This window comes from Chelon labrosus (genome assembly GCF_963514085.1).
Source record: "Chelon labrosus genome assembly, chromosome: 5".
Taxonomy (NCBI): domain Eukaryota; kingdom Metazoa; phylum Chordata; class Actinopteri; order Mugiliformes; family Mugilidae; genus Chelon; species Chelon labrosus.
Genome location: NC_140341.1, coordinates 295,368 through 318,050, shown reverse-complemented (window position 1 = coordinate 318,050; position 22,683 = coordinate 295,368). Strand labels below are relative to the sequence as shown.

General features: G+C 46.0%; 1 protein-coding gene across 1 annotated transcript in view; it reads right to left on the bottom strand.

Annotated features, from left to right (window-relative positions):
* ttn.1 (titin, tandem duplicate 1) overlaps window positions 1-22,683 on the bottom strand; it is a gene marked incomplete at its 5' end in the record, with an annotated part of 155,244 nt that overhangs the window by 67,425 nt on the left and 65,136 nt on the right. Inside the window, 45 exons of the mRNA XM_084545177.1 lie at window positions 235-425; window positions 508-637; window positions 947-1,128; window positions 1,206-1,505; window positions 1,582-1,875; window positions 2,176-2,460; window positions 2,573-2,750; window positions 2,834-2,952; window positions 3,635-3,934; window positions 4,500-4,802; window positions 4,875-5,058; window positions 5,142-5,338; window positions 5,421-5,723; window positions 6,036-6,335; window positions 6,486-6,764; window positions 6,853-7,161; window positions 7,262-7,458; window positions 7,626-7,731; window positions 7,809-8,108; window positions 8,197-8,496; window positions 8,576-8,691; window positions 8,772-8,958; window positions 9,039-9,335; window positions 9,428-9,715; window positions 9,827-9,948; window positions 10,028-10,205; window positions 10,301-10,448; window positions 10,653-10,804; window positions 10,938-11,225; window positions 12,126-12,240; window positions 12,335-12,522; window positions 12,606-12,908; window positions 15,208-15,507; window positions 15,593-15,862; window positions 15,950-16,216; window positions 16,307-16,431; window positions 16,737-17,145; window positions 17,559-17,837; window positions 17,924-18,190; window positions 18,422-18,691; window positions 19,356-19,524; window positions 19,633-19,730; window positions 20,465-20,731; window positions 20,816-20,939; window positions 22,301-22,443. Of these exons, the coding sequence (XP_084401303.1) occupies window positions 235-425; window positions 508-637; window positions 947-1,128; window positions 1,206-1,505; window positions 1,582-1,875; window positions 2,176-2,460; window positions 2,573-2,750; window positions 2,834-2,952; window positions 3,635-3,934; window positions 4,500-4,802; window positions 4,875-5,058; window positions 5,142-5,338; window positions 5,421-5,723; window positions 6,036-6,335; window positions 6,486-6,764; window positions 6,853-7,161; window positions 7,262-7,458; window positions 7,626-7,731; window positions 7,809-8,108; window positions 8,197-8,496; window positions 8,576-8,691; window positions 8,772-8,958; window positions 9,039-9,335; window positions 9,428-9,715; window positions 9,827-9,948; window positions 10,028-10,205; window positions 10,301-10,448; window positions 10,653-10,804; window positions 10,938-11,225; window positions 12,126-12,240; window positions 12,335-12,522; window positions 12,606-12,908; window positions 15,208-15,507; window positions 15,593-15,862; window positions 15,950-16,216; window positions 16,307-16,431; window positions 16,737-17,145; window positions 17,559-17,837; window positions 17,924-18,190; window positions 18,422-18,691; window positions 19,356-19,524; window positions 19,633-19,730; window positions 20,465-20,731; window positions 20,816-20,939; window positions 22,301-22,443 (10,127 nt within the window). The remainder of the gene's footprint in view (window positions 1-234; window positions 426-507; window positions 638-946; window positions 1,129-1,205; window positions 1,506-1,581; window positions 1,876-2,175; window positions 2,461-2,572; window positions 2,751-2,833; window positions 2,953-3,634; window positions 3,935-4,499; window positions 4,803-4,874; window positions 5,059-5,141; window positions 5,339-5,420; window positions 5,724-6,035; window positions 6,336-6,485; window positions 6,765-6,852; window positions 7,162-7,261; window positions 7,459-7,625; window positions 7,732-7,808; window positions 8,109-8,196; window positions 8,497-8,575; window positions 8,692-8,771; window positions 8,959-9,038; window positions 9,336-9,427; window positions 9,716-9,826; window positions 9,949-10,027; window positions 10,206-10,300; window positions 10,449-10,652; window positions 10,805-10,937; window positions 11,226-12,125; window positions 12,241-12,334; window positions 12,523-12,605; window positions 12,909-15,207; window positions 15,508-15,592; window positions 15,863-15,949; window positions 16,217-16,306; window positions 16,432-16,736; window positions 17,146-17,558; window positions 17,838-17,923; window positions 18,191-18,421; window positions 18,692-19,355; window positions 19,525-19,632; window positions 19,731-20,464; window positions 20,732-20,815; window positions 20,940-22,300; window positions 22,444-22,683) is intronic.

Below are 22,683 nucleotides of genomic sequence, written 5' to 3'. Positions count from 1 at the left end.
ATCAGTATTAAAAGAATCCTTGTTTGTTTCTGGGTTTGATTTTATACTCAGATGAAAACTTTAAAAACCAGATAAATTCAATCTTGATTCACATTCATGAACAATGTAATTTCTTATTTTTGCTGACTAAATTCCTTTAGTGTCTGTCTAATGATGCTACTGGACACTGAATAAATAATTGATCTAAACATTAATGAAGACTTTTTTAATTGCCATCATTCAACCACCACTGACCCCGTATCTCCTGTCGATGAGGTTGATGGTGAGGACGTCGAAGTCAGACTTCTTCTTGCTGGCGTCTCTGCGCGCTACGATGTAGTTGGTGATCTCACTGCCACCGTTGTCCTCGGGGGCGTCCCAGGTCAGGTAGCACGAGTCGGCCTTGATATCCGAGACCACGATGTTCCTCGGAGGAAGGGGTCGGTCTGAAGGGAGGCATTGGGGTTAATCGTTGAATGCTTTGTCTTTGTTAGCCATCAAACAGGAAGTAAAGGTTTAGACTCTTACCCAGGACCTCGACTGAAATGACGTGCTGAGCTTTGCCGTAGCAGTTTTCGGCCACCAGCTTGTAATTGCCCTTGTCCTGTCTGATGGTCTCTGGGATTGCGATCTTCGTCTTCAGGGTTGTACGGTTCACCTGCAGAGAAAAAGTTTAGTTTGTGATCTGTTGGCCAGACAACAAGCAGCAGAGAAGTCGGTTCTTCCTTGAATGCAAATGATGTTTGTCCTGTGGGGGTGTTCAAGGAAAGAGGCCAAGAAAGTCTCAAAAATAAAGTAAAAAACTACATAAAAACTGGAATTAAGGAACAGGTTAGGTTTAGGTTCGACCTTTTTAAAGTTCTGACTTCAGTCCTTGACTTAAACACTATCCTTCCATTCATGTATCCCTCCATGACAATCACGTTGCAGCTCTTCATCAAGGTCACATGACCACATCAGGTCTCACCTCCTCTGTCTCCATCGTCATCTTCTCCTCGTCCGGCGCCTCGATCACCACGTCGTCCTTCATCCACTGCAGCGTGGGCAGAGGAAGTCCTCTGACCTCGGCGGGGATGTCGATGGCGGCTCCTTTCCTCACGATGATGGTGTTCCTCTTGAAGAACTTTAGGATGGTGATAACTGGAGCGACTGTGGACACAAGCATTTATCAGTTAGTCACTCATGTCATTCCGAAATAATGTCTGACCAGGGAAACGCGAACATACTTTCATCGTCCTGGATCTTGGCCGTGATCGGTTTGGATGGATCTCCATCGCCGACCTCGTTGGTGGCTTTGACTCGGAACTGGTACTCCTGGTTCTCTGACAGGTTCTCAATAGTTCCGCAGCACTCAGTGAAGATCTTACGGTTGGCCACTTCAAACTCGGTGCCGTCAGACCTCATCTTCTCCACGTAGTAGCCTCTAATGGGGCTGCCGCCGTCTGTGCGAGGTGGCTGCCAGGCCAAGGTGATGCTGTTCTTACTTCTATCTGTGTAGTGTAGTTTCTCTGGGGCAGACGGAGTACCTGGAAGACGATGGAGGAGTTTAGACACTGGACAACCATTTCACCAGGCAAATAGATCCTCCTGGTACCGGTTTACCTTTAGGATCCTCAGCCAAGATGGGACCCAGGTCGGCTGGAGCTCCGTCACCGTACTTGTTTCTGGCGATGACCCTGAAGTCGTATTCCTCGCCGCTCAGCAGGCCTTGGATGTCACATTTGCAGGACGCCGTCTCGATGGGCTGGCGGAAGAGCTTCATCTTAGCATCCTTCCTCAGCACCTCGTAGCCGAGGATGTCGCTGCCGCCGTTGTCCAAGGGGTCGGACCAGGATAGAACAATGTTCTTCTTGGTCACGGTGACCGTCTTCAAGTCAACCACAGGTCCAGGGACGTCTGCATGGACACAGATTGGTAAAAATAAGAGCTGATTAAAAACAAGCTGTGACAAAATGATTTCGTCATCATGTAACTGCAAAATCTGCACTTGACCAACAGAGGGCAGAAAATGTTTAAAATGTCTCAACATGAAACATTGCACTTTATCAACAACATTATTATTTCCTAATAATGACAATAAGAACAAGTTATTAAATTATTATAATCACACATGCTACTTAAAACTCTTCTGAACATCACAACATGTCCTGTCCCATAAAGGATGAAGCTCAGGGGACATATTCATTTCACACTGACCCATCACGTCCACTCTTGTCTCGGCCGTCTTGGTTCCGCTGCTGTTGGTGCCGGTGATCTGGTACTTTCCGTGGTCGGCCCTCACGGCCTTCTTAATGAACAGAGTGCTGTTCTTTCCCTCCGTCTCCACAATCATCCTCTCTTTGTCAATTTCGGCTTCATCTTTGGCCCATTTGACCTCCGGCTGGGGTCGGCCTGTCACCACGGCAGGAAGCCTCAGAGACTCGCCGGCCTTGATCATGACACCGTTCTTCACCGAGTCATCAAAGTCCACAGCAGGAGATTCTGGAGGACACAGACAGTCAGTCAGAACCAGCAGAAGACGTAGAAGAAGAAAAGCAAGAACAGGAAGAAGAGGATGAAGCTGCAGAGTTGAGTTTAGTTTCTGTGTCCGTACCTTGAGGCTCTTTAACGGTGACAGGTTCGGTGACACCGGGGGCTCCGGGACCAGCATCATTCACAGCGACGACCCGGATGTAGTAGTCAGCTCCCTCGGTCAGACCAGTCACGGTGTACGTCAGCTCTTTACATCTGAACTCGGTGCTGCGGGTCCATTCCTTCTCTCCAGCCAGAACCTGTGAGCATGAAACTGAAGTCCAACACTGTCCACTGTCCACATCACGTCTGAGAGAGTCCCAGAGAGACAGAGTTACTGTACCTTCTCCACATGGTATCCCAGGATGTCTCCTCCTCCGTTGTACAGAGGGGGCTTCCAGGCCACAATGACAGAGTCCTTTCCAGTGTCCACGATCCATGGAGTGGGGGGGCCAGGAGGTACTAATAATAATAATAATAATAATACATTTTATTTATAGGCGCCTTTCAAAACACCCAAGGTCACCGTACAGGTAAAACAGGGTTTACACAGGGTACTGTGGTGTGTTGAGAGAGGTGGTAGTGGTGGTGGGGTTATTTTATATTTCTGAGTGAATTATGTTGATAAATGTTTGGTGTAGAAGTCTGCTTTAATGATTTTAGCAGCTTTTAATTGAACCAAAATTAATAATTTAACTAAAGCTTAAATGAGTGATGAGGTTCCCTCAAGCTCCATCATCAGCTCCTTTGTGAACAAAGAAGTTTTGGATTTCTTGAAGACGTTTCATATAATATATTTGAAGATGAAATCTATAAATGAAGGTTCAAACTTTAATGATACAGTTGACCACAAAGTGTCTGTGACAGTTCTCAGTCCTCCAGGTCTTGGTTTATCCGAGTCAAACTCATTTGGACCTTCCTCCTGCAAGTGTGGGGAGTCTAGGTTTTTATCAGGAACATCTGTGGGTGGAGTCCACCTGATGGTCACATGACTAGAGACTGTTAATGACCTGATTCTCACGTGGACCTGGAGGATCCTGTTCTGATCCATCCATTAAAGATACAGACTTCTACAAACACAACAAGTCCAGTTTTTGGACCTGGAGGACCGAGGACCTCCACAGACATGTTGATGAAAACTTACAGATGGCGTCCATGGTGACGATGCGATCGGTGGGCTCGCTGAAGGGCCCGGGGCCGGCCAGGTTCTCAGCACACACTCTGAAGATGTAGGTGAGTCCCTCCATGAGACCGGTGACCTTCACATCCAGAGAGTTGAGCAGGGCTCGGTTGACTCTGGTCCAGTGTTTGCTGTTCACCTCCTTCCTCTCAATCCAGTAACCCAGGATGGGGCTGCCATTGTCCTTTGGCTCGTGCCAGGAGATGTGGACGGTGCTCGCCGTCACCTCGTGGACTCTGGGGGTGTTGGGAGCGTCGGGAGGATCTGAGGGGAAGGAGGAAGTGAGTGACAGTGTCATTCACAATATAACCACCAGGAGGTGCCAACGATTGAAATGCTTCATGTCACGCACAGATAATCCTTTAATTTATCTCACATTTAAAAGATTTTTTATTTCATTCATTCATTCATTCATCTTCTGTAACCGCTTGTCCTGTGAAGGGTCATGGGGGCCCAGCTACATTTTTTATTTATTTTTATTTATTCCTGTATTAATAAATTTAGTTTATTTTGAGTTTTTTTTAGTTTTTGTAACATTCATTGATAATTCTATGTACAACTGGCCCCAGGTATCAATAACAAACTATGATATTAGCAAAAGTCTGGGTTGTTTCATTTGAACACATATTAAAAGAAGCCTATAATAATGAATCAAACACGACCTAAAACATTTTTGACATCAGTTTATTGTATAACACATACAGTGTGAGATAATAATAATTAATTAAAAATCAATAAACAAGATGTTAATTTTAATGGAATCTGTAAAACAATAAAAGGATTGCACCTGATTTGCAGACGTGTTTTAAATATTTGTGTTTGTACTTACTGAACTGGTTCTTGGCAAGGAGCGGCTCGGAGATGCACGCTGGGCCACAGCCGTACTTGTTCTCAGCAGTGACTTTGAAGATGTACTCCTTCCCTTCAATGAGCTTGGTGACGGGGAAGCTGGTGCCCTTCAGGGTGGAGGTGATGGTGATCCAGCCAATCTCATCATTCTTGTTGTCCTTCTTCTCCAGGATGTAGTTCAGGATCTCACTGCCGCCGTCGTCCTCAGGAGGCTCCCAGTTACAGATGACCGAGGTGTTCCTGATCTCATCGAAGGTGAAGTTGATCGGAGGCCCAGGTTTGTCTGAAAGAGTCAGAGTCAGGTCAGTGTTTCATCTCAGGGGGATAACAGATTAGTGTCTCGTTAGTGTCATACCCAGGACGTTGACATTGCAGCAGGCAGTGGCGACGCCGTGAGTGTTCTCCACCATGATGGTGAAGTTGCCATGGTCAGCTCTGACGGCGTCACGGACCATCAGAGCAGACTGGCCCCTCTTGGTCTGGTCCAGACCCAGACGCTCTCGCATGGGAGTCACAAACTCCTCCTCTGGTTCTGGAACCTGCAGGAAATAAAGTCAGAATTAAAAGCATCAAACACGTTGAAAGATTCAGGACTGTGTGACGTCTCTGAGAGGACACAAACCTTGGCCTTGGTCTTTTTCTTGTGGACCACGGGTACGATCTTCTTGGTCGGTTCTTTGGTGACATCCTCGTCGTTCCTCAGCCAGGTGACTTTAGGATACGGGGAACCGGAGATGAAGGCGTCGATGCGGATCTCCTCTCCCTTCTTCACACACACGCCGGACTGCACACGAGCATGCAGGGTGACCTTTGGCTTTTCTGAAAATAAAAGAAGAAATTTGAAATTTCAGCCAAGAACATTTTTATTCTTGTGAATTTAAACATTTAAAGTTTCACATACCGACAGGGTCTGCAGCTTTCATGGGCTGGCTGCTGCGTGACGGCTCACTGACTCCAGCAGCGTTCTCGGCTCGGACCCTGAACTGGTACTCCATGTCCTCCTTCAGGCCCGTGACCACGAAGGAGAAACCAGGGACCAGGTTAGGGGTGACGCGCTCATAGCGGTCGCCGTCCTTCTCAATCTTCTCCACAATGTAGCCTTGGATGGGACAGCCGCCATCGTAGTCTGGAGCCTTCCAGGTGACCGTGATGGACTTTGATGTTGGGTCCTGAGCCTCCACCTGGATGGGCGGGTCTGGTTTCTCTGTGCAAGCAACAGCAGACAGGGCCACCATGTTTAATCAATTGAGTCAGAATCAAATCCTACGTAAAATGTTAAGGAAATGGTTTCATTGCCCCCATAAAGTGACAGTTGCAAGGAGATTAGAGAGTAAAATACAAATGGAATGAAATGACAATATAAAAATATTAAAGTAATCAAAGGTCTGGACCTTATTTAAGGAAAAAAATATGCTGAAATTATAAATAAAATACATTACCCTAAAACAGTTTTAGAGTTTAATCATTATTTAATAAAATGTATAACTTTTCCTTTTTGTCTGTGAACTGAACTTACGTTTGACTTCCTCTGTGATGACTGGGTTGCGAAGCTCCAGGTATTCTCCTGCTCCAACCTTATTGACGGCCTTCACCCTGAAGTAGTACTCGCAGTTGATGTACAGGTCTTTGACAGTGCAGCTCAGCACGTTCTCCCCCGACATGACGGGCACGTAGGTCTTCTTGGACACCTCACGGCGCTCCAGGGTATAGCTAACAATTGGAGTGCCGCCATCGTCTTCTGGAGCTTCCCAGCTGATCTTACAAGAGTTCTTGGTGACGTCGCTGGAGGTTATGTCTTTACACTGACCAGGAAGCCCTGCAGGGTTCAGGAAGATAGTCAGTTGTGTAAGAGGACGGCTCCTACTTATCTAAAAACCACCAGAAAGAGTGCTAACAGTGAGGCAGACTCTGAGAACTTCTCTAAAGCTAAATGGAAAGTTTCCCAGTCTCTGTTCAACCATCTTACCAATGACTTTGACATTAACTGTCCCGGTGGCGGTTCCCAGACTGTTCTCCAGGGTGATAGTGTAGGCTCCAGCATCGGCCCGTGTGCATTTGAGCAGCTCCAGGTGAGCGCTGTTCATCTCCACCGTCATGGAGAGCCGGTCCTCGGCCTTACACTCCACCGTGTCCTTCTGCCAAACCATCTTGGGTGTTGGGATTGCTCTGTATGGGATGTTCAGGTGCAGCTTCTCACCCTCAACCACGATTACATCCTGTGCCTCCAAATCCATGGTTGGAGCACCTTGGGACCAAAAGACAGAATCATGATTTAGTGTTTTTATTCCACTTCTCCTCTAAATTCTCTGCACTTCATTTCTGTCATTACTTACAGTCCGGATCCTTGGTGGCAACCTTGTCAGACATTTCAGAGGGATCACTGACGCCCACAGAGTTGATGGCACGAACCCTGATGACGTACTTCTTCTCTGGTTTGATTCCATCGTCAATCCTGAACTGCAGCTCTTTGATGGGTCTGTTGTTGACCCTGAGCCACTTCAGCTCTGGACGAGCCTCCGCCACCTCAACGTGGTAGCCGGTGATGGGGCAGCCGCCGTCCTTGGCCGGAGGCTTCCAGGTGACGTTGATGTGCTCCCTGCTGGCGTCGGGGATGGCCACCTCCAAAGGAGGAGATGGAGCACCTGGAAAGAGAAAGAGTTCACAGGTAACGCCCCAGAATTAATAACTGGACAAGAAAAGGAGCATCAATGTTTGTAGTGCAAACGTGATCTTGTCTCTTACTTGTTGCATCCTCGATGGTGAGGAACACTGTGGGTTCACTTGGATCTCCAACCCCAGCCTCATTCTCTGCTCTGACCTGGAACTGAACCTCTGAACCTTCGTCCACGTCCGTTACCTTGAACTGAGTCTGTTTGTCCGGAGTCTTGCAGCATTTCAGCCAACGAGTTCCCATCTTCTCTTTCTTCTCAATCACGTACCTGGGAAGCAAATGGTGTGTGTTGTGATGAATATGTTAAACAGTACAACTCTAAGCACAGTTATCTTTCCATCTCACATTCTCTGTAACGGCGTCTGGAAAGAGAACTATAGCCTAAATATCACAAAAAAACCCATTGACATCTCTGCTGACAGTTCTTCTGCTTACTTGGTTATGGGTCTTCCACCATTGCTATTTGGAGGTTCCCATTTCAGATCCACATGCCTCTTAGTGACCTCCACCACCGTCAGGGCGTAAGGAGGACCAGGAGTTGCTGGAGGAAACACAAACGTGTTTAATATTCCTACTTTCCGAGTGGAGGGAAATCTTTGAAATTACTCCGAAACTTACTGAATGTGTCCTTGGCGAGCACAGCGTCCTCCAGCTCACAGAATTCACCCATCCCGACGGCGTTCTCAGCGGCGACTCGGAACACGTACAGCGACCCTTCGTTGAGAGGAGTCACGGTGTACTTCAGCTCTTTGATGGTGGTGTCCACGGTCTGCCACGCCTTCCGCCTCACGTCCCTTTTTTCCACCACATAGTTGGTGATGGGGGAGCCTCCGTCGCTGCTGGGAGCCTGCCACTTCAGGTCAGCGTCAATCTTGGTAATGTTGGTCACCTCCAGCCACTGAGGAGCCGATGGAGGGTCTGTTGATTTGAGAACAAAGATGATTTTTTTAGTTTAAAGCACGGACACAGCAGCCTCCATCCCCGACCACACCTGAGCTGAACTTACAAAGCCTCTCCTTGCAGACCACGGGATCACTGGGCTCACTGGGTTCACTTTCGCCAGCCTTGTTGACGGCCTTGACCCTGAACGAGTACTCCTGCTTCTCCATCAGACCCTGCAACTGATGCTCGGTCTGAGGAATGTCCTCAGCGATCCGGATCCATTCCTCGCTTCCAGTCTTCTGGAACTCAATGATGTAGCCTTCAATCTTTGCCCCGCCATCATGCTCCGGACGGGTCCAAGCCAACAAAGCTGTAGTCTTGCCAACATCCCTGATGACGGGTTTACCAGGAGCCCATGGAGGATCTGAACAAGAGTGTAAGAGTGAACTGCAGCCCCTGATACAAGAACACTTGACTAAAAGTACTGACTGAAAGTAACATACCAATGGGATCTTTAATGAGGAGGGGATCGGTCTCTGCACTTGGTTTTCCAGGTCCAGCCAGATTCTCAGCCAGAACACGGAAACGGTACTTTTTCTTGGTGGGGAGTCCCTTTACCCTGTGGTCACAGATACATGTCAGAAAAATCCTCAACATATCAAACGAAACAACACAGCTGTTGCAACTGCAATATATTACCTGAAGGTTGTGTCCTTGATGGGCAATTTGTTGCACCTGATCCACTTGTCACTCTCTGGATCAAATTTCTCAATCCAGTATCCAGTAATGGGACTGCCGCCATCCTCATCTGGCTCGAACCAGGTCAGAGTCACGGCGTCCTTGGCGATGTCGGAGGGAGTGACTCTGGTTGGAGGACCAGGAGGATCTGAAGCAAAACAACATGATTCATCATTGGATATTCATACTTCATCTCATTTAGCTGGAGATTAATGCTTAACAACTCACCGAAGGAGTATTTTGCAACGATGGGGGTGTGCTCTGCAGGTTCACCAATGCCATACTGGTTCTCAGCACTGATCCTGAAGATGTACTCCTTCAGAGGTGTGAGCTTGCAGGCCTTGAAGGTGGTGTGTTTCACCGTGGCTGACAGCTTGACCCACTCCTCTTTGTCCGTCTGACGATTCTCCACAATATAGTTGGTGATGGGTGAACCACCGTCATCCCTGGGAGGGTTCCAGGCCAGGAAGCAGGACTCATTGGTGATCTCGGAAATATCAAAGGCAGCTGGAGGGCCAGGTTTATCTGAAGAGGAAGGAACAGAACATGAAAATGACCTGGATGGAAGGTCTCATTAGTTGAGCTTCATAAGCTGGTCCAGAAATCAGTCTCCGTACCGAGGATGTTGACGTCAATAGTGGCCGTGGCTCGTCCACATGTGTTGACCGCCTCGATGATGTAGGTGGCGGTGTCGCCTCTGGTAGTATTGCCGATGGTAAGCTTGGAGTGTCCTGGCTGGGTGTCGATGGTGATGCGATCGTCGGCCTTCAGGACCAGATCAGCCTTGGTCCACTTCACTCTGGGATCAGGTTTTCCTTTGACGTCGGCCGGAAGCTCAATCTTGGTGCCGGCTCTGGCAGTCAGACCAGCGAGCAGCTTCACATCCAGCTGGATCTCTGGAGGTTCTGTTGGTTTTGTTCAAGAAAGTCACCACACATTCTCTACACTCATTATTCTTCCCTCCCAGCCGTGACACCATGACAGCAAGACACTGATCCTACCACCACAACACAAACCTCTAGCATCCACAGCCTGGATCTCATCAGTGGCTCTGCAGGGTCGGCTGGCTCCCAACTTGTTGAATGCTCTGATTCTGTAGGCATACCACTGACCCTCGATCAGGCCGGTCACCTGGAATCTGAAACCACAAGAAAATAAATAATTTCAAAATATCCCAAAAACACAGCACAAAACAAAACAATCAGGTTTAGTCTTACTTCAGTTCAGGGATGGGGTCACCGCAGGGTTCCCATTTGTCTGTACCACGCTGACACTTGTCCACCACATAGCCTTTGATGGGCGCACCGCCGTCATACTTTGGAGGCTCCCAGGAAAGGAAGATGCTCTTGGCGCTCTTATCGCGCCACTTAAGGTTCTCGGGAGGATCGGGTATGGCTGCAGAAAAGATCATATAGATGAGGTTCTGGATCAAATGCTCAGCCTGGTTTGATAAAGTTCCTCATCCCAGAGCTTTTTTATTTCAGACTCACTGGCTGGAGAGGAGACGTTGACGGGCTCGTCGATGTACGCTGGCTCTCCGGGTCCACACTTGTTGCAGGCAATGACACTGAACAGATACTCCTTCCCTTCAATCACATCTGTTACTGTGTGCTCCAGATCCAGGACACCAGTAGCCACCTGGAAAAAAATAAATAAACCATCATTTCATGATTAAGTTTTAGAAGTCCACTGAGAATTTCTACAAGCCCGTCCTTGGTGTTCTTACTGGTGTTCATCCCAGTTGCCTCTGCTGGTCAATACTCGTGACTAGTTAGTCTTTTCTTGTGCCCTGAGATGAGCTATCCTGCGACTTTATAAATAAAAATTAACTGAAGTGAATACCTTGGCCCAGGTCTTGCGAGACACCTCTCTCTTTTCGATCTGGTAGTGGGTGACTGGACTTCCTCCGTCGTGCTCTGGAGCCTCCCACATCAGGTGGACGTGATGTCGGGTCACCTCGGCCACCTTGAAGTCCTTAGGAGCACTGGGGCATGCTGGGAAAATAAAAACAACACATCATTAATTATTATTCTTCATAAAAAACAAAGATTGAGAGTGATGTTTGGATGGTGGTTTTACCCAGCATGCACTGGGTCTGCCATGATGGCTAGGCTTTGAAATGGTTACCGATAACGTTGACTTCGATCTCTCCAGAGACAGATGTCACGTCGTTCTCCAGTTGCAGGGTGTAGGTGCCTTTGTCTGGACGGACGCTCGGCGACACCATCAGCTCGGTGTACGTGGGTTTGGTTACCATGGAGACACGCTCATCCACCGTGGTCAGCTCCTTCTCCCCGAATGTCCACTTGGCCACAGGGGTCGGGTACCCGGTGATGGGGACTTTGATGGTGAGAGGCTGAGGGACAATGACCTCCAGGCCGTTCCTGAATCCACTCAGGTCAAAGGTCGGACCAACTGCAAAGTTAAACATGACACCGGTGTCAGGTAGGAGTGTAGATCCTAAACCAACGAAAGCTGCAGTAGTACAACACCAGGTTGTTTTAAAAGGCTTCAAATATTGTAGATTTTATGTTTTGTGTATAAAATAAAAGTTTAGACAGTTGGACAGTAACGTCCCAGAATTTTAAATCACTGTGTCTGGGATTGTAATCAAGCCAGATGTTCGTGGAGTGACATGAAGCAACCACAGCTCAGGGTTTTTATCCTGGGACTGGATCCTGATAAACAGGTTTTTTCTAAGGTACATGATGATGGTTTACATTGATGCCATTTATTATTAAATCATGGAAGCAGATAAAGCTCTGGATAAAATAATAAATATTTAAATGTAAACAGGAACTTTTTGAGAAAATATGATGCCCCTTCATCCACTGTATGTGGAAGTTTGGGAGGAGGAAATACGATGATTATAAAATATAACGTAACCCAATAGAGTTCTCAGTAGAGCACAAATAAAATTCTTGTAAATTCTTGATTTGATGTGATGCCTTGAATTCTGTTGAGTAATAATATGGTAAATGGTCTCGTTTTTATACAGCTCTTTTCCACCTATTGGTACTCAAAGTGCTTTCTCATCGACCCATTCACTCACACAAGCACACACACATTCACACACCAGTGCCAAGCACTAGGGGCAACTGGGGGTTCAGTGTCTTCAGCATGTGGCACATCCTGGGGATCGAACCGCTAACCCTCGAATATAATATAATGATGTTATTGAACATATGGGAACAGACGAAGGATCTTATTATTATGTGGCGGATGTTTTTTCTGATCTTTACGTGTTGTGTATGTTGTGGTAAATGTAAAGTCAAATTAATAACAGTAATAAACATTCTGGTGTTGGTCTCGTACCATGAGGGTCGTCTGCGAGCAGAGGTCCGAGCTGCTCGGCTGGATCCGAGATGCCGGCAGCATTCTCAGCACAAACTCTGTAGAGGTACTTCTGACCGGGTTTCAAACCAGACACCTGAAGGGACATTAAGAGTTAAGGGTAAGTCCACTGAATGATCTGTAGGAGATGAAACTGATGAGAGGACATGGTCATGGTGGGAGTTCTGTACCCGGTAGGAGAGGTCAGGACACAGTCTGGCGTTGCAGCGCAGCCACTTGTCGGAGCCTTCGTCACATTTCTCGATGATGTAGCCGGTGATCATGCTGCCACCGTTGCTAGTGGGTGTCTCCCAGGTCAGCGTCACGGCCGTCTTGATTTGGTCGCTGTAGTTCAGGTTTAGAGGTGGACTCGGCCTCTCTGAAGCGACAATAAAATTAAATGAGATCATTGTTTGACTTTACAGGAGCAGGGAAACATCTCAGCTGCTGGTTTTCACTCACCGATGGGATCCATGATCTTCACAGGGTTAGTGGCGGCGCTGGGCCTGCCGATGCCGGCCTTGTTCTCTGCTCGGACCCTGAAGATGTACTCCTTGTTCTCCACCACATCATTCAAGGAAGCGGTGCGATCAGTGGCGCCGCACACCATGGCCGCCTCCCACTTCACAGACGTCCTGTCGCGGAGCTCAATCACGTAGGCGGTGATCTCAGAGCCGCCATCGAACTTGGGAGGTTCCCAGGTGATGGTGGCGCCAAACTTGTTCACCGTAGCTACAGCGACGTTCTCTGGAGCGTCTGGAACATCTGAGGGTACAAAACACAGCAAGGATTTAATTTGGATTAAAGTTAGTCCCAAAAAAAAATGATACAAACAAATTGATGCTTCTGTTAGCGATGCTAATGGAAACGGTCCCCCACTGATCACATGTTATGTTTTGGTCTTGCCCTAACTTGGTGACTTTTTGGGAGAGTATCTTTGACTCCCATGGGCAGAGCTTATTGTCAGAGCTTATGCCCCCCCCATCTCTTTCTGGTGTTTTTTAATATGAGTGTTGTTTGTCCTGTGTCTGTGTTCAGCTCTGACCTGAAAGGGCTTTGTTCACAGGGTTTGAAGGAATCAGAGGATAACTGATATGCAGCTGTTTAACTGTTTTTTTTTTTTTTTTTTATTATTTTTATATTGAGAGCAGGTGAAAGTCAACATATGTCTGTTGTAGAGTATAAGCGCATACACATTCATATACCAAGAGATAAATCACAGAAACAAACAAACAAACAAAATAACAACAATAAACATATAAGCACTTGTAGCTTACACACTCCAACCATTAGACAAAGTGATATCATTACTATGTACATTTGAGAAAGACAAGTCAGAACTAAAACAAAGAAAATGAATAAATAAGTAGAAAAAAAAATAAAAATAAAAATAAATTCAATAAATAAGCAATACAACACACCACACCTGCACATTTTATAACCCTAGACCCCCCCCCCCCCCCCAGATCTTTCTCTAATTTTCACCACATGTTGGATATTTAAGATAAATACATAAGAATGAAAAATAATAATAAAGGGTTAAATCATAGCTCGAGCTACCTCGAGAGCCTCCTTCCTAGCTTTAAGCACCCGCTGGCCTGCTCCATTCATCTTGGCAACAGAGAGCTCAAGGGATAACATCTCTATTAGGGAATAAATCCATTGATGTATGGAAAGTGAATGCGGTGGTTGCCACCTAACCGCCAACATCTTTTTAGACACTGTACATGCAGATAGCCACAACAATCTTAGCATATGATTAAGATTTTGCCCAGAGTCATCATTTAAGAGCATACACTTTGGAGAGAGGTTAATCTCTACGCCAAGTGCATTATTAAGATGTTTTCCTATTTGTTGCCAAAAAATTTGAACTGATGGACACTCCCACATGATATGCAAGAAAGTCCCTGTTTGATTCAAGTCACATAAAGTACAATTTGGAGAGGAAGATAACCCAATCATGAAGCGCCGTTTTGGTGTTAAATAAGTATGATATAAAAAACTGAGATTGGTTAACTTATTATTTAGATTTTGTGAGGAATGAGCGACATTCCTCCAAACTCTAGGCCAGTCTATAGTTGCTTCAGGGCAGTCCTTATTCCACACCTTTGTTATCCCTAAGGGGGTCTGCATGTGTTCCAATAAAGTATTATAAATTGCAGAAACATGCCCTTTAGGTAGCCCTGATATTTTCTTAAATAATTCCATTACTGGATGATTAACAGGTTTCTTATCAGTCAATATACCTGCTGCTCTTAAGGCAGAACGTAATTGTAAATATAAAAAGAAAGAGTTTGTTGACAGTTTAAATGTTTCACTTAGATCCTGAAAACTTCTTAACCCATCATCATTCATAATGTCTCCTAAGCTGTGGATTCCTGCTCTAGACCACAAGGGTGAAATAAAATACTCCCCACCAGACTTAAGGAGGCTGTTATGGAATAATGGAGTACTTGCATGCCACTTAGATGTCCAATTGTATATTTTTTCTATTTTTCTAAAATTTTGAATTGCATTGGCTATTACTGATCCATACTTCAGTTTACATTTATTGACAGAAAGACCTGTAAACAAACACTCATTTAAAAGAACAGGTGCCACCAGATTCTTCTCAATATTAAGCCATGGAGGTGAATTTTTCTCACTAAACCAATTTAAGAGAGGATGAATAGTAAGGGCGTGGAAGTAAAGTTTAAAATTAGGGACTGATAAACCTCCTAACTCCTTCTTTCTTTGTAAGTTAGTTAACTTCATTTTAGGTCGTCTGCCTCTCCATAAAAACCGAGTAATAATGCTATGTATTTTCTCCCAATATCTTGGAGGAGGTGCCAAAGGTAACATGTAGCTACAGAAATTAACTCTAGGCAGCACATTCATTTTAATTATTGAAATTCTACCAGAGAGAAATATAGGTAGCTTCTGCCATCTTTCCAAGTCCTGTTTGATCCTACTAAGGGTATTATTATAATTCTTAATAATTGTTGTTTAACTGTTTGATGAGAACCATCAGCTACCGATGCTTGTCTGTGTAGAAGAGATGACATGTGCATGTAAGAATGCTCACCAAACTTGTTCTTGGCCTGAACAGCGTCCTCAGTAGCAACGATGGGTCCGCTGCCGACTCTGTTCCGGGCACAAACTCTGAACAGGTACATGGATTCCTTTTGAAGGCCACTGACACAGTACTCTGGAGTATCTGCTCGGTCTGTGGCCAGAGTCCAGGTCTTACGCTTCACATCACGTCTTTCCACCACATAGGCGACAATCTTGCTGCCACCGTCACTCTCAGGCTCTTCCCAAGCCAAACTGACCTCTCCATCAGCTGTATCGACCACTCTCAGGTTCTTCACAGGTCCAGGAACGTCTGAAAATTACAAATGCTGTGAAACACTTCTGACTTCCACACCTCGTTCACAGAACCTGTTCTCTTATCTGATCACCAGACTCACCGATCACGTCCAGGTTGATGAACGCTTCGCCCTCGCCATGCTTGTTCTTGATGACCACCTTGTACCGGCCGCGGTCCTCCTTGCTTGGGCTCTTCAGGCGGTACTCGGTCTTGTCGGTGGAGGTGTCGATGTTCTGGACGGGCAGAATGGCGCCCTCAAAGAACCATTCAGCGTCGGCGCGGGGGTAAGCGTCGTAGGGCACGCTCATGACGAAAGGTTTCCCGGCATCTGTCACCAGATTCTGGTCGGTGGTTTTGATTTTTGGAACCGCTGCAGGTGGTAAAACAGTTCCTTTAGTTTTTTATTTTATTCAGACACAATGGCTCTGTCAATGAATTTCTGGACAGCAAGACTCACCTGCCAGCTCCAGCTTGGCTCGGGCATCTTTGTCTTTGGCCACGATCCTGTACTCTCCCTGGTCTCTGGGTCTGATCTCACAGACCTGCAGCCTGTGGACTTTACCCTCGCTGATCATCTGGTATTTGTCGCCCTGGACGATGATCATGTTGTTCCTCATCCACTTCACCTCCACTCTGTCCTTGTTGAGCTCCACCTCGAACACGATGTCTGAGCCTGGGGGTTCGAAGGCGTCCTGAGGAGGTCTGATGATCTCCACTGGGGTCTCTGCATGACAGAAAGAAACATCCCACATATAGATTCACACGTGGCATATTTATCTATGTTCTATATTTAAAAGAGAAGAAATGAAATGACCTTCAACAAAGAGTCTGGCTCTGGTTCTCCTCTCATCCACACCACAGGCGTATTCACATTCATCATCAGGTCTGCACACCTTGATGATCAGTCTGCACGTCTTGCCTTCTTTTTCCATGTGATATCTACAGAAACAACATCAACATCATCAAACTGAATCACGTAACATTTACATCTGGCTTCCAATCCTTCATGTCTGTTTGATACATAACTATCTGTTTATTTCTCATTCATTTTTATCCTGGCCTAAAATGTGGTTCATAGTTGATGTAGAATCATGTGGATAGAGTGATGATGACTGTGACATTCAAAGTTAGCTGAGGCTAGCTGGTTAGCTCTGTGATGCATGGTATCAATGGAAGCCTCTCTAGTTTCTAATGACACTCAGCACGGTTTGCTGCTGTCTTGTATAAATGTTAACGTGCCGTACCTCGGTCCTTCTTTAATCTCTCGTCCGTTTCTGTACCACTTGACAATAGCTTTCTCCTTGCTCAGTTTGCAGGTGAACTCTGCGTCTTCAAACTCGGTGATGGTCTGGTCTTTGAGCTGGGCCGTGAAGTCGGTCGGCGCCTCGCTGATGATCAACTCGGCCGCACACTTGTCGTCTCCGACCACGGCGGTGTACTCGCCCTCGTCCTCCATGGTGCAGTCCTTGATGGTCAGGGTGTGTTTGAGGCCGTCGGCTCTGTAGACGATGCGTTTGCTGAGCGTCACCTCCGCGCCGGCCTTCATCCACCTCACCGTCACCTCTGGCCGGTTCACCTTACAAACAAAGCTGATAGTCTTCTTCTCCTGAGTCTCAATGTCCTCGATGGGCTCCAGGAACTTCAGCTTCTCCTCTGTGGAGCGAATATTAGAGAAGAAAGCAATTTAACAGGAAGCTACATTTTTAGGGGCTCAGGTCGATAAAACATGAAGTTTTACTTGAGAAGGTTTAGTCAGTTGACCAGACTAACCCTAACCATAACCCTGGGATAACGTCTTTACACTAGAGCGATGGACGAGAAGACTTGACTTTCCTGTTTTATATTGAAACAGTTAAATGTTCGTCCTGTCTTTGTCTTTTCCCACCTGTGTGATTTGCTCTCACCTGTGCTCTGATGATCCTCTCCTCATTAGTTTCACCTGTCCCTCATTAATCTATGTACAGTCCTGTCTTTCCCTTTGTTCTCCTTTTCTTGGAACTTTATTGTGGTTTTATTTGACTGGAATCTGGTTGGACTATTTATATATCCCTGTCTTTGTCATTTACCTGCGACTCTGGCGCTGGCGGTGCTCTTGGCCTGCTCTCCTCTCTGATTGGCCAGAGTAATGCTGTAGTTGGCCTCGTCTCCTTTCTGGGCATCTTTGATCCTCAGGGAGAAGACGTTGTCTCTCTGAGTCATCATGTATTTACTGCTCTCAAAAATGGTTTCCTCATTCTTCAGCCACTTGGCCTTCGCTCCCTCTGTGTTTGTCTCACAATTGAACACAATCTCACTTCCTTCTTTCACCTCCGTGTCTCTAATCGGTGTGATGATCCTCAGTTTTTCTGGAATAAAACACAAAGCCATTAACACCCCTCTGTGGCTATGAAGTAACCACTATAAGAAGTGGAGAAGAAGACGAGTTGCTTACCTATCACATACAGATCAGCCGAGGCTTTGACGCTGCCGATGTGGGCAACGTAGCCTCCCTCATCCTTCAGCTCACAGTTTTTCACAATAAGAGCTCGTCTCTTTCCTTCGCTGATGATGGTGTACTTGTCTCCGGCTTCCACCTCCTTGTCCCCTCTGAACCATTTCACCTCGTAGGTGTCTTTGGACACAGAGCAGGCAAACTCTGCCTTCTCACCCTCCACCACCTCCTGGTTCTGAGGACGGGCGATGAACTCCGCCGCCAGCTCTGGAAAGAAGAAGAAGAAGAGCTGATATCTGAAGGTGGTTTGTGATTCTACCAGTAGCTGGTTAGCTTAGGCTAGCTTAGCATAAAGACTGGAAACAAGGGAAAACAAGTAGCTTAGATCTAGCCTAGATCTATGAATTAAACACAAAGAGATGGATGTGTAGACCTGGGAGCTCCCTGGTCTTTGGTGGAACATAACCAATGGTGGTGTTATAATCATTTTGTTATTACCGTTCAGTTTGAGAGTGGCAGAAGTCCTGACGGTCGGACTCAGCCTGCAGTTGTACTCTCCGGCATCCTCCATCCTCAGGTCCTGGATGATCAGGATCCTCTTGCGTCCGTCCATGATCTGGTCGAAGCGTCCGCCCTCCGGCAGCTCCTCGTCTCCTTTGTACCAGGTAACCTCAGCACTGGGTTTGGACACCTCGCAGATCATCTTCACGCTGTCCGTCTCTGTCCCCTCTACGTTGGACAGGTTCTTGGTGAAGCTGGGTGCCTCCTCTGAGGAAACATTAGGCAACAGCAGGAGGTCACGTGGGAGTCAAATCTTTATTTTTATTTGTTTTGACTGAGAAGAACAAAACCTTTTGTTTTTATCCAAAGACCTCTAGGGAGCTAGCTCACCTAAATAACATAAAATAAACCAGGGCTATCTCCAGAACCATCAGGTCCATGTTCATGACCCCGGTCTCTATGGACCCTGGTCTCTATAGACCCTGGTCTCTATAGACCCTGGTGTCTCTGACCCCGGTCTCTATGGATAGGTCAGAGTTCTGTTCCTATGTCTGACTAATTAGTTCATCAATTATTATTAATTACTACTGATTCCACTACAGGAGGCAATGTGCACACATTTCAACCTCTGGATATTTTATTTCTCCTGGACATCATCACATTCTACCATTGTGCACATTATACAATCCAGAAGAAGATGGAGATTTCCTCCATGTTGTTCACACATGGAACTCCCCAGGGAAACTTTCACTACGAGATGGCTGTGTTGTGTTTATTATCTGTAGTACCATCATTACACCACAAGATGGAGACAAAGGGATAATAAGGAGCCACAAGGATAAGATTCTGTCAGGAATATTTAGACTTTTCTAACATCTGGTCTCTTTTCGACAACTTTCTGTAGATGTAATATTAACTGAATGTTCCTCACCAATGACAGTGAGCATGCCAGAGCTCTTCGAAGTCCTGGCATCGCATTCATACTCGGCCTCGTCGTCAAACACAGACTTGTGGACGATGAGGATCCTCTGGACTCCTTTAGCAATGATCTCATACTTCTTTCCTTTCCTGATCTCGCTGCCATCCTTGAACCAGTGAACCTTCAACAACAACAAGATTGGCGTTGGTCCAGAGTGTGAATGAAAAGCAACGGTCAGGTTTATTTATCACTTCACAGTAAAAGCGGAACAGCAGCAGTGTGGCCTCACCTTGGCGGACTCACGGGACACTTCACATTCAAACTTAGCAGACTCCTTCTCTCTGACCTCCACGTCCTGCAGAGGCTTCGTAAACTCCACATGAGGAGCTGTTGACACAAAGATTTTCATGTAAACTATAACTGAATAAAACATTCTCTTTATTTTGGGTAGAATGGGCCACAGACAATAACATATTGTCAGAAGACATGATCTATACATAATAATTATTCAGGACTATAACTTCTAAAAGGTAATAATTTGGACTTTTTATACAATAATTACAAGACACCAGTTTTAAAAATTCAACATTTTCATCATGATCCAGACATCAAATCTGAGACAGAAACAGCTTCAGTGTGTGCAGGCCTGATAACACCAGAAAAAGAAATGAAAAGAATTCAAATGATTTTTAGATTCATTCAGTGAAAATATGGGAACTTCCGACTGAATAATTAAGACTAAAATAAATTCAGAAGCTATTAATATAAAAGCAAAATACCTATTTGATGAACTGAGTGTAGTTGTTAGAAAAGCCATCACTAAGAAGTGGCTGAAACCAGACCCGCCCTCTTCAGATGACTGGTACAAAATCATCCATGAAATGTTCAGAATGGAAAGAATCAATTTCTGAAGCTGTAGGAAACTTCATTTGATGAAATTTGGACGAAGTGGAAGAAATATATTTACCGCAGACGCTCTTCCTTTGTTTAACGTGTATTTAAAAAAAAAAAAAAAGTAATTTGTAAGGTTTTATGTTTATAAGTCAGCCCATGTTTGGTTTCAGCGTTGTGGAACATGTTAATAATCTGTTGAGGATGCAGTAACAGTGGTTCATCCTTACGTAGGACCTCCAGGAAACAGGACGTCTTGAACTCTTTGGCATCACAGGTGTACATCTTGGCGTCATCGGGGGTGCAGTCGTGGATGACCAGCGCTCTCTTGCGTCCGTCAGTGACGGTGTCGTACTTCTTGGTCTTCCTGATCTCCTGACCTTCTCTGAACCATCGTACCTCTGCATTCTCTCTGGACACTTCACACTCCAGCGTTGCCGTGGCTTCCTCCTCCACCGTCTGGTCCTCCAGAGGCTTAGAGAATTCCACTGGCGGCTCTGAACACAGAGAACAACCAAATCAACACCTGTACTTCCTGTTGCCTGGTGCATTCACTGAATGTGGTGCCCTGAACATCTCACCTCTGACAATCAGCTGAGCCTGAGTCTGGAAGTCTTTGGTGGTCAGTTTGACATCACCAGCCTCCGTCAGCTTCACGTCTCTGATGGTCAGAGCGTGAACTCGACCCGCCACCCGAGTCTTCACCTGTAGAGACGGAAAACAAACCAGATCAGATTTAATGAAGCCAGTGCTGTAGGAACAGGATGATTCTGACAGATGTTCTCCAGATGTTAACCAGTAGTAGATGCTGCTGTCAACATCATTGATCAAAGTCTCCATTCATTAACTCATGTTTAGTCCAGGATATGATTATTGTAGTTAACTGTAGTTAACACCACCTATCACAACGACAAAATCAACTTAAACACGAGATGATCGCAAGGGTCCATGCCGTGGCAAAGTCATCACTGAGTGGGACGCAGAGGCATAAGCGGGTCGGACACAGCCTGGAAGTGTCTGCGGAGGAATCCTTTGGCTGACAAGTGAATGAGAGTCAGGCGGGTCGGAAGCAACGACATTTGGTGGGCTTGTATGCGGTCTTCCACAGATGCCATTGCCTCAGTCCCAGTAGGCGATAGGACACAAATTGTTACACGTCACCAGTAGCGCCCCCTATAGACTGTATTGCACCAAACTTGGTGGGCTTGTAAGGAGTCATCCACAGATTATTATTCTCAAAATTCAAGCAGTTTACTGTGGTGGTTTGTGAGATACAAACATGTAGTCGTTGTAGCGCCCCCTACAGCCCGAATTTCACGAAAGTTGGCATGATTGTACGCAAGCATATTATAATGATGGTTGCTAAGTTTCATAAGGACTGGGTGAATACGTCCAAAGTTATAGGCCTTAAAGTCATATGAAATGTTTCCGTGTCACCTCTAGCGCCCCCTGTAGATGTAATGTCACAAAACTTGACGGGCAGACATTTTAAGCTAAGCAGAAGGAAAACAATAAGAACGCTAAAAATCGCAACAAAATAAATATTGACCCTGCAACTTTGTTGCATGGCCCCCTAAAAATGTAAAACTACAGCTCTAACTGGACTATACTAGACTGGGCTAGACTGGACTGGAGACTGAGAGGAAAACTAAAACTGACATTATTCCATGGACTTTATTGACTATATGTGTAAATGTACAGTTTGTAGAAATGTGTCAGCGGATGGTTCCTGGTGTTGGATCTTTGTTCATATAAGGCTGTGCTGACAGTGGAGGACTAAGTGTTGGAGATAAGAGTGGCTGCTCTCCTATCTCTGGTTATTTTCAGCTGCAGACCAGAGGCTGGAAAAACTACACAACATCTTCTTTAAATAGGGTTGTTCACGGTTCAGTTTTTTTCTCCTTAAATCACAGTTTGTTCTGAAAGTCTTGAAACAAGGTGATGATGTGATCTCTAGCATTTATATTTACTTCCTCCATAAAAGAGGAGTCCTAAAACTAAATCTTTTTTTTTTGTCCATGCGCCCAGAACCTCCTCCTCGTTCCTCCAAGTCTGACTGGACTCACCCGGTCGCTGGCCTCCATCTTCTGTCCTCCCAGGAACCACTCCACGGAGATGCCTTCATACGACAGCTCGCATTCGAAGGTCGCTGTCTCTCCGGCCGTCACGGTCACGTCATTTAGAGGACGCATCAGCCCAATGGACCGAGCTGAAGAAGAAGAAGATGAAGACATAGTCAACAGAGGGACCAGCGTGCACCTGTGGGACTGCTGGACTTCCTGCAGTTTGTCCGATTTCAGGAGGTGGAGGATGTGGTTTAGGTGGAGGAGCAGTGTCGTGTTACCGCTGCCTCTCTAGATAATGTCTGTAGACCTGATTGGCTGAAGACAGCTCTGGTATGTGACAAACAAATGCTGCCTGGGATTTTAAACGTGAAGTTAAAAAATAA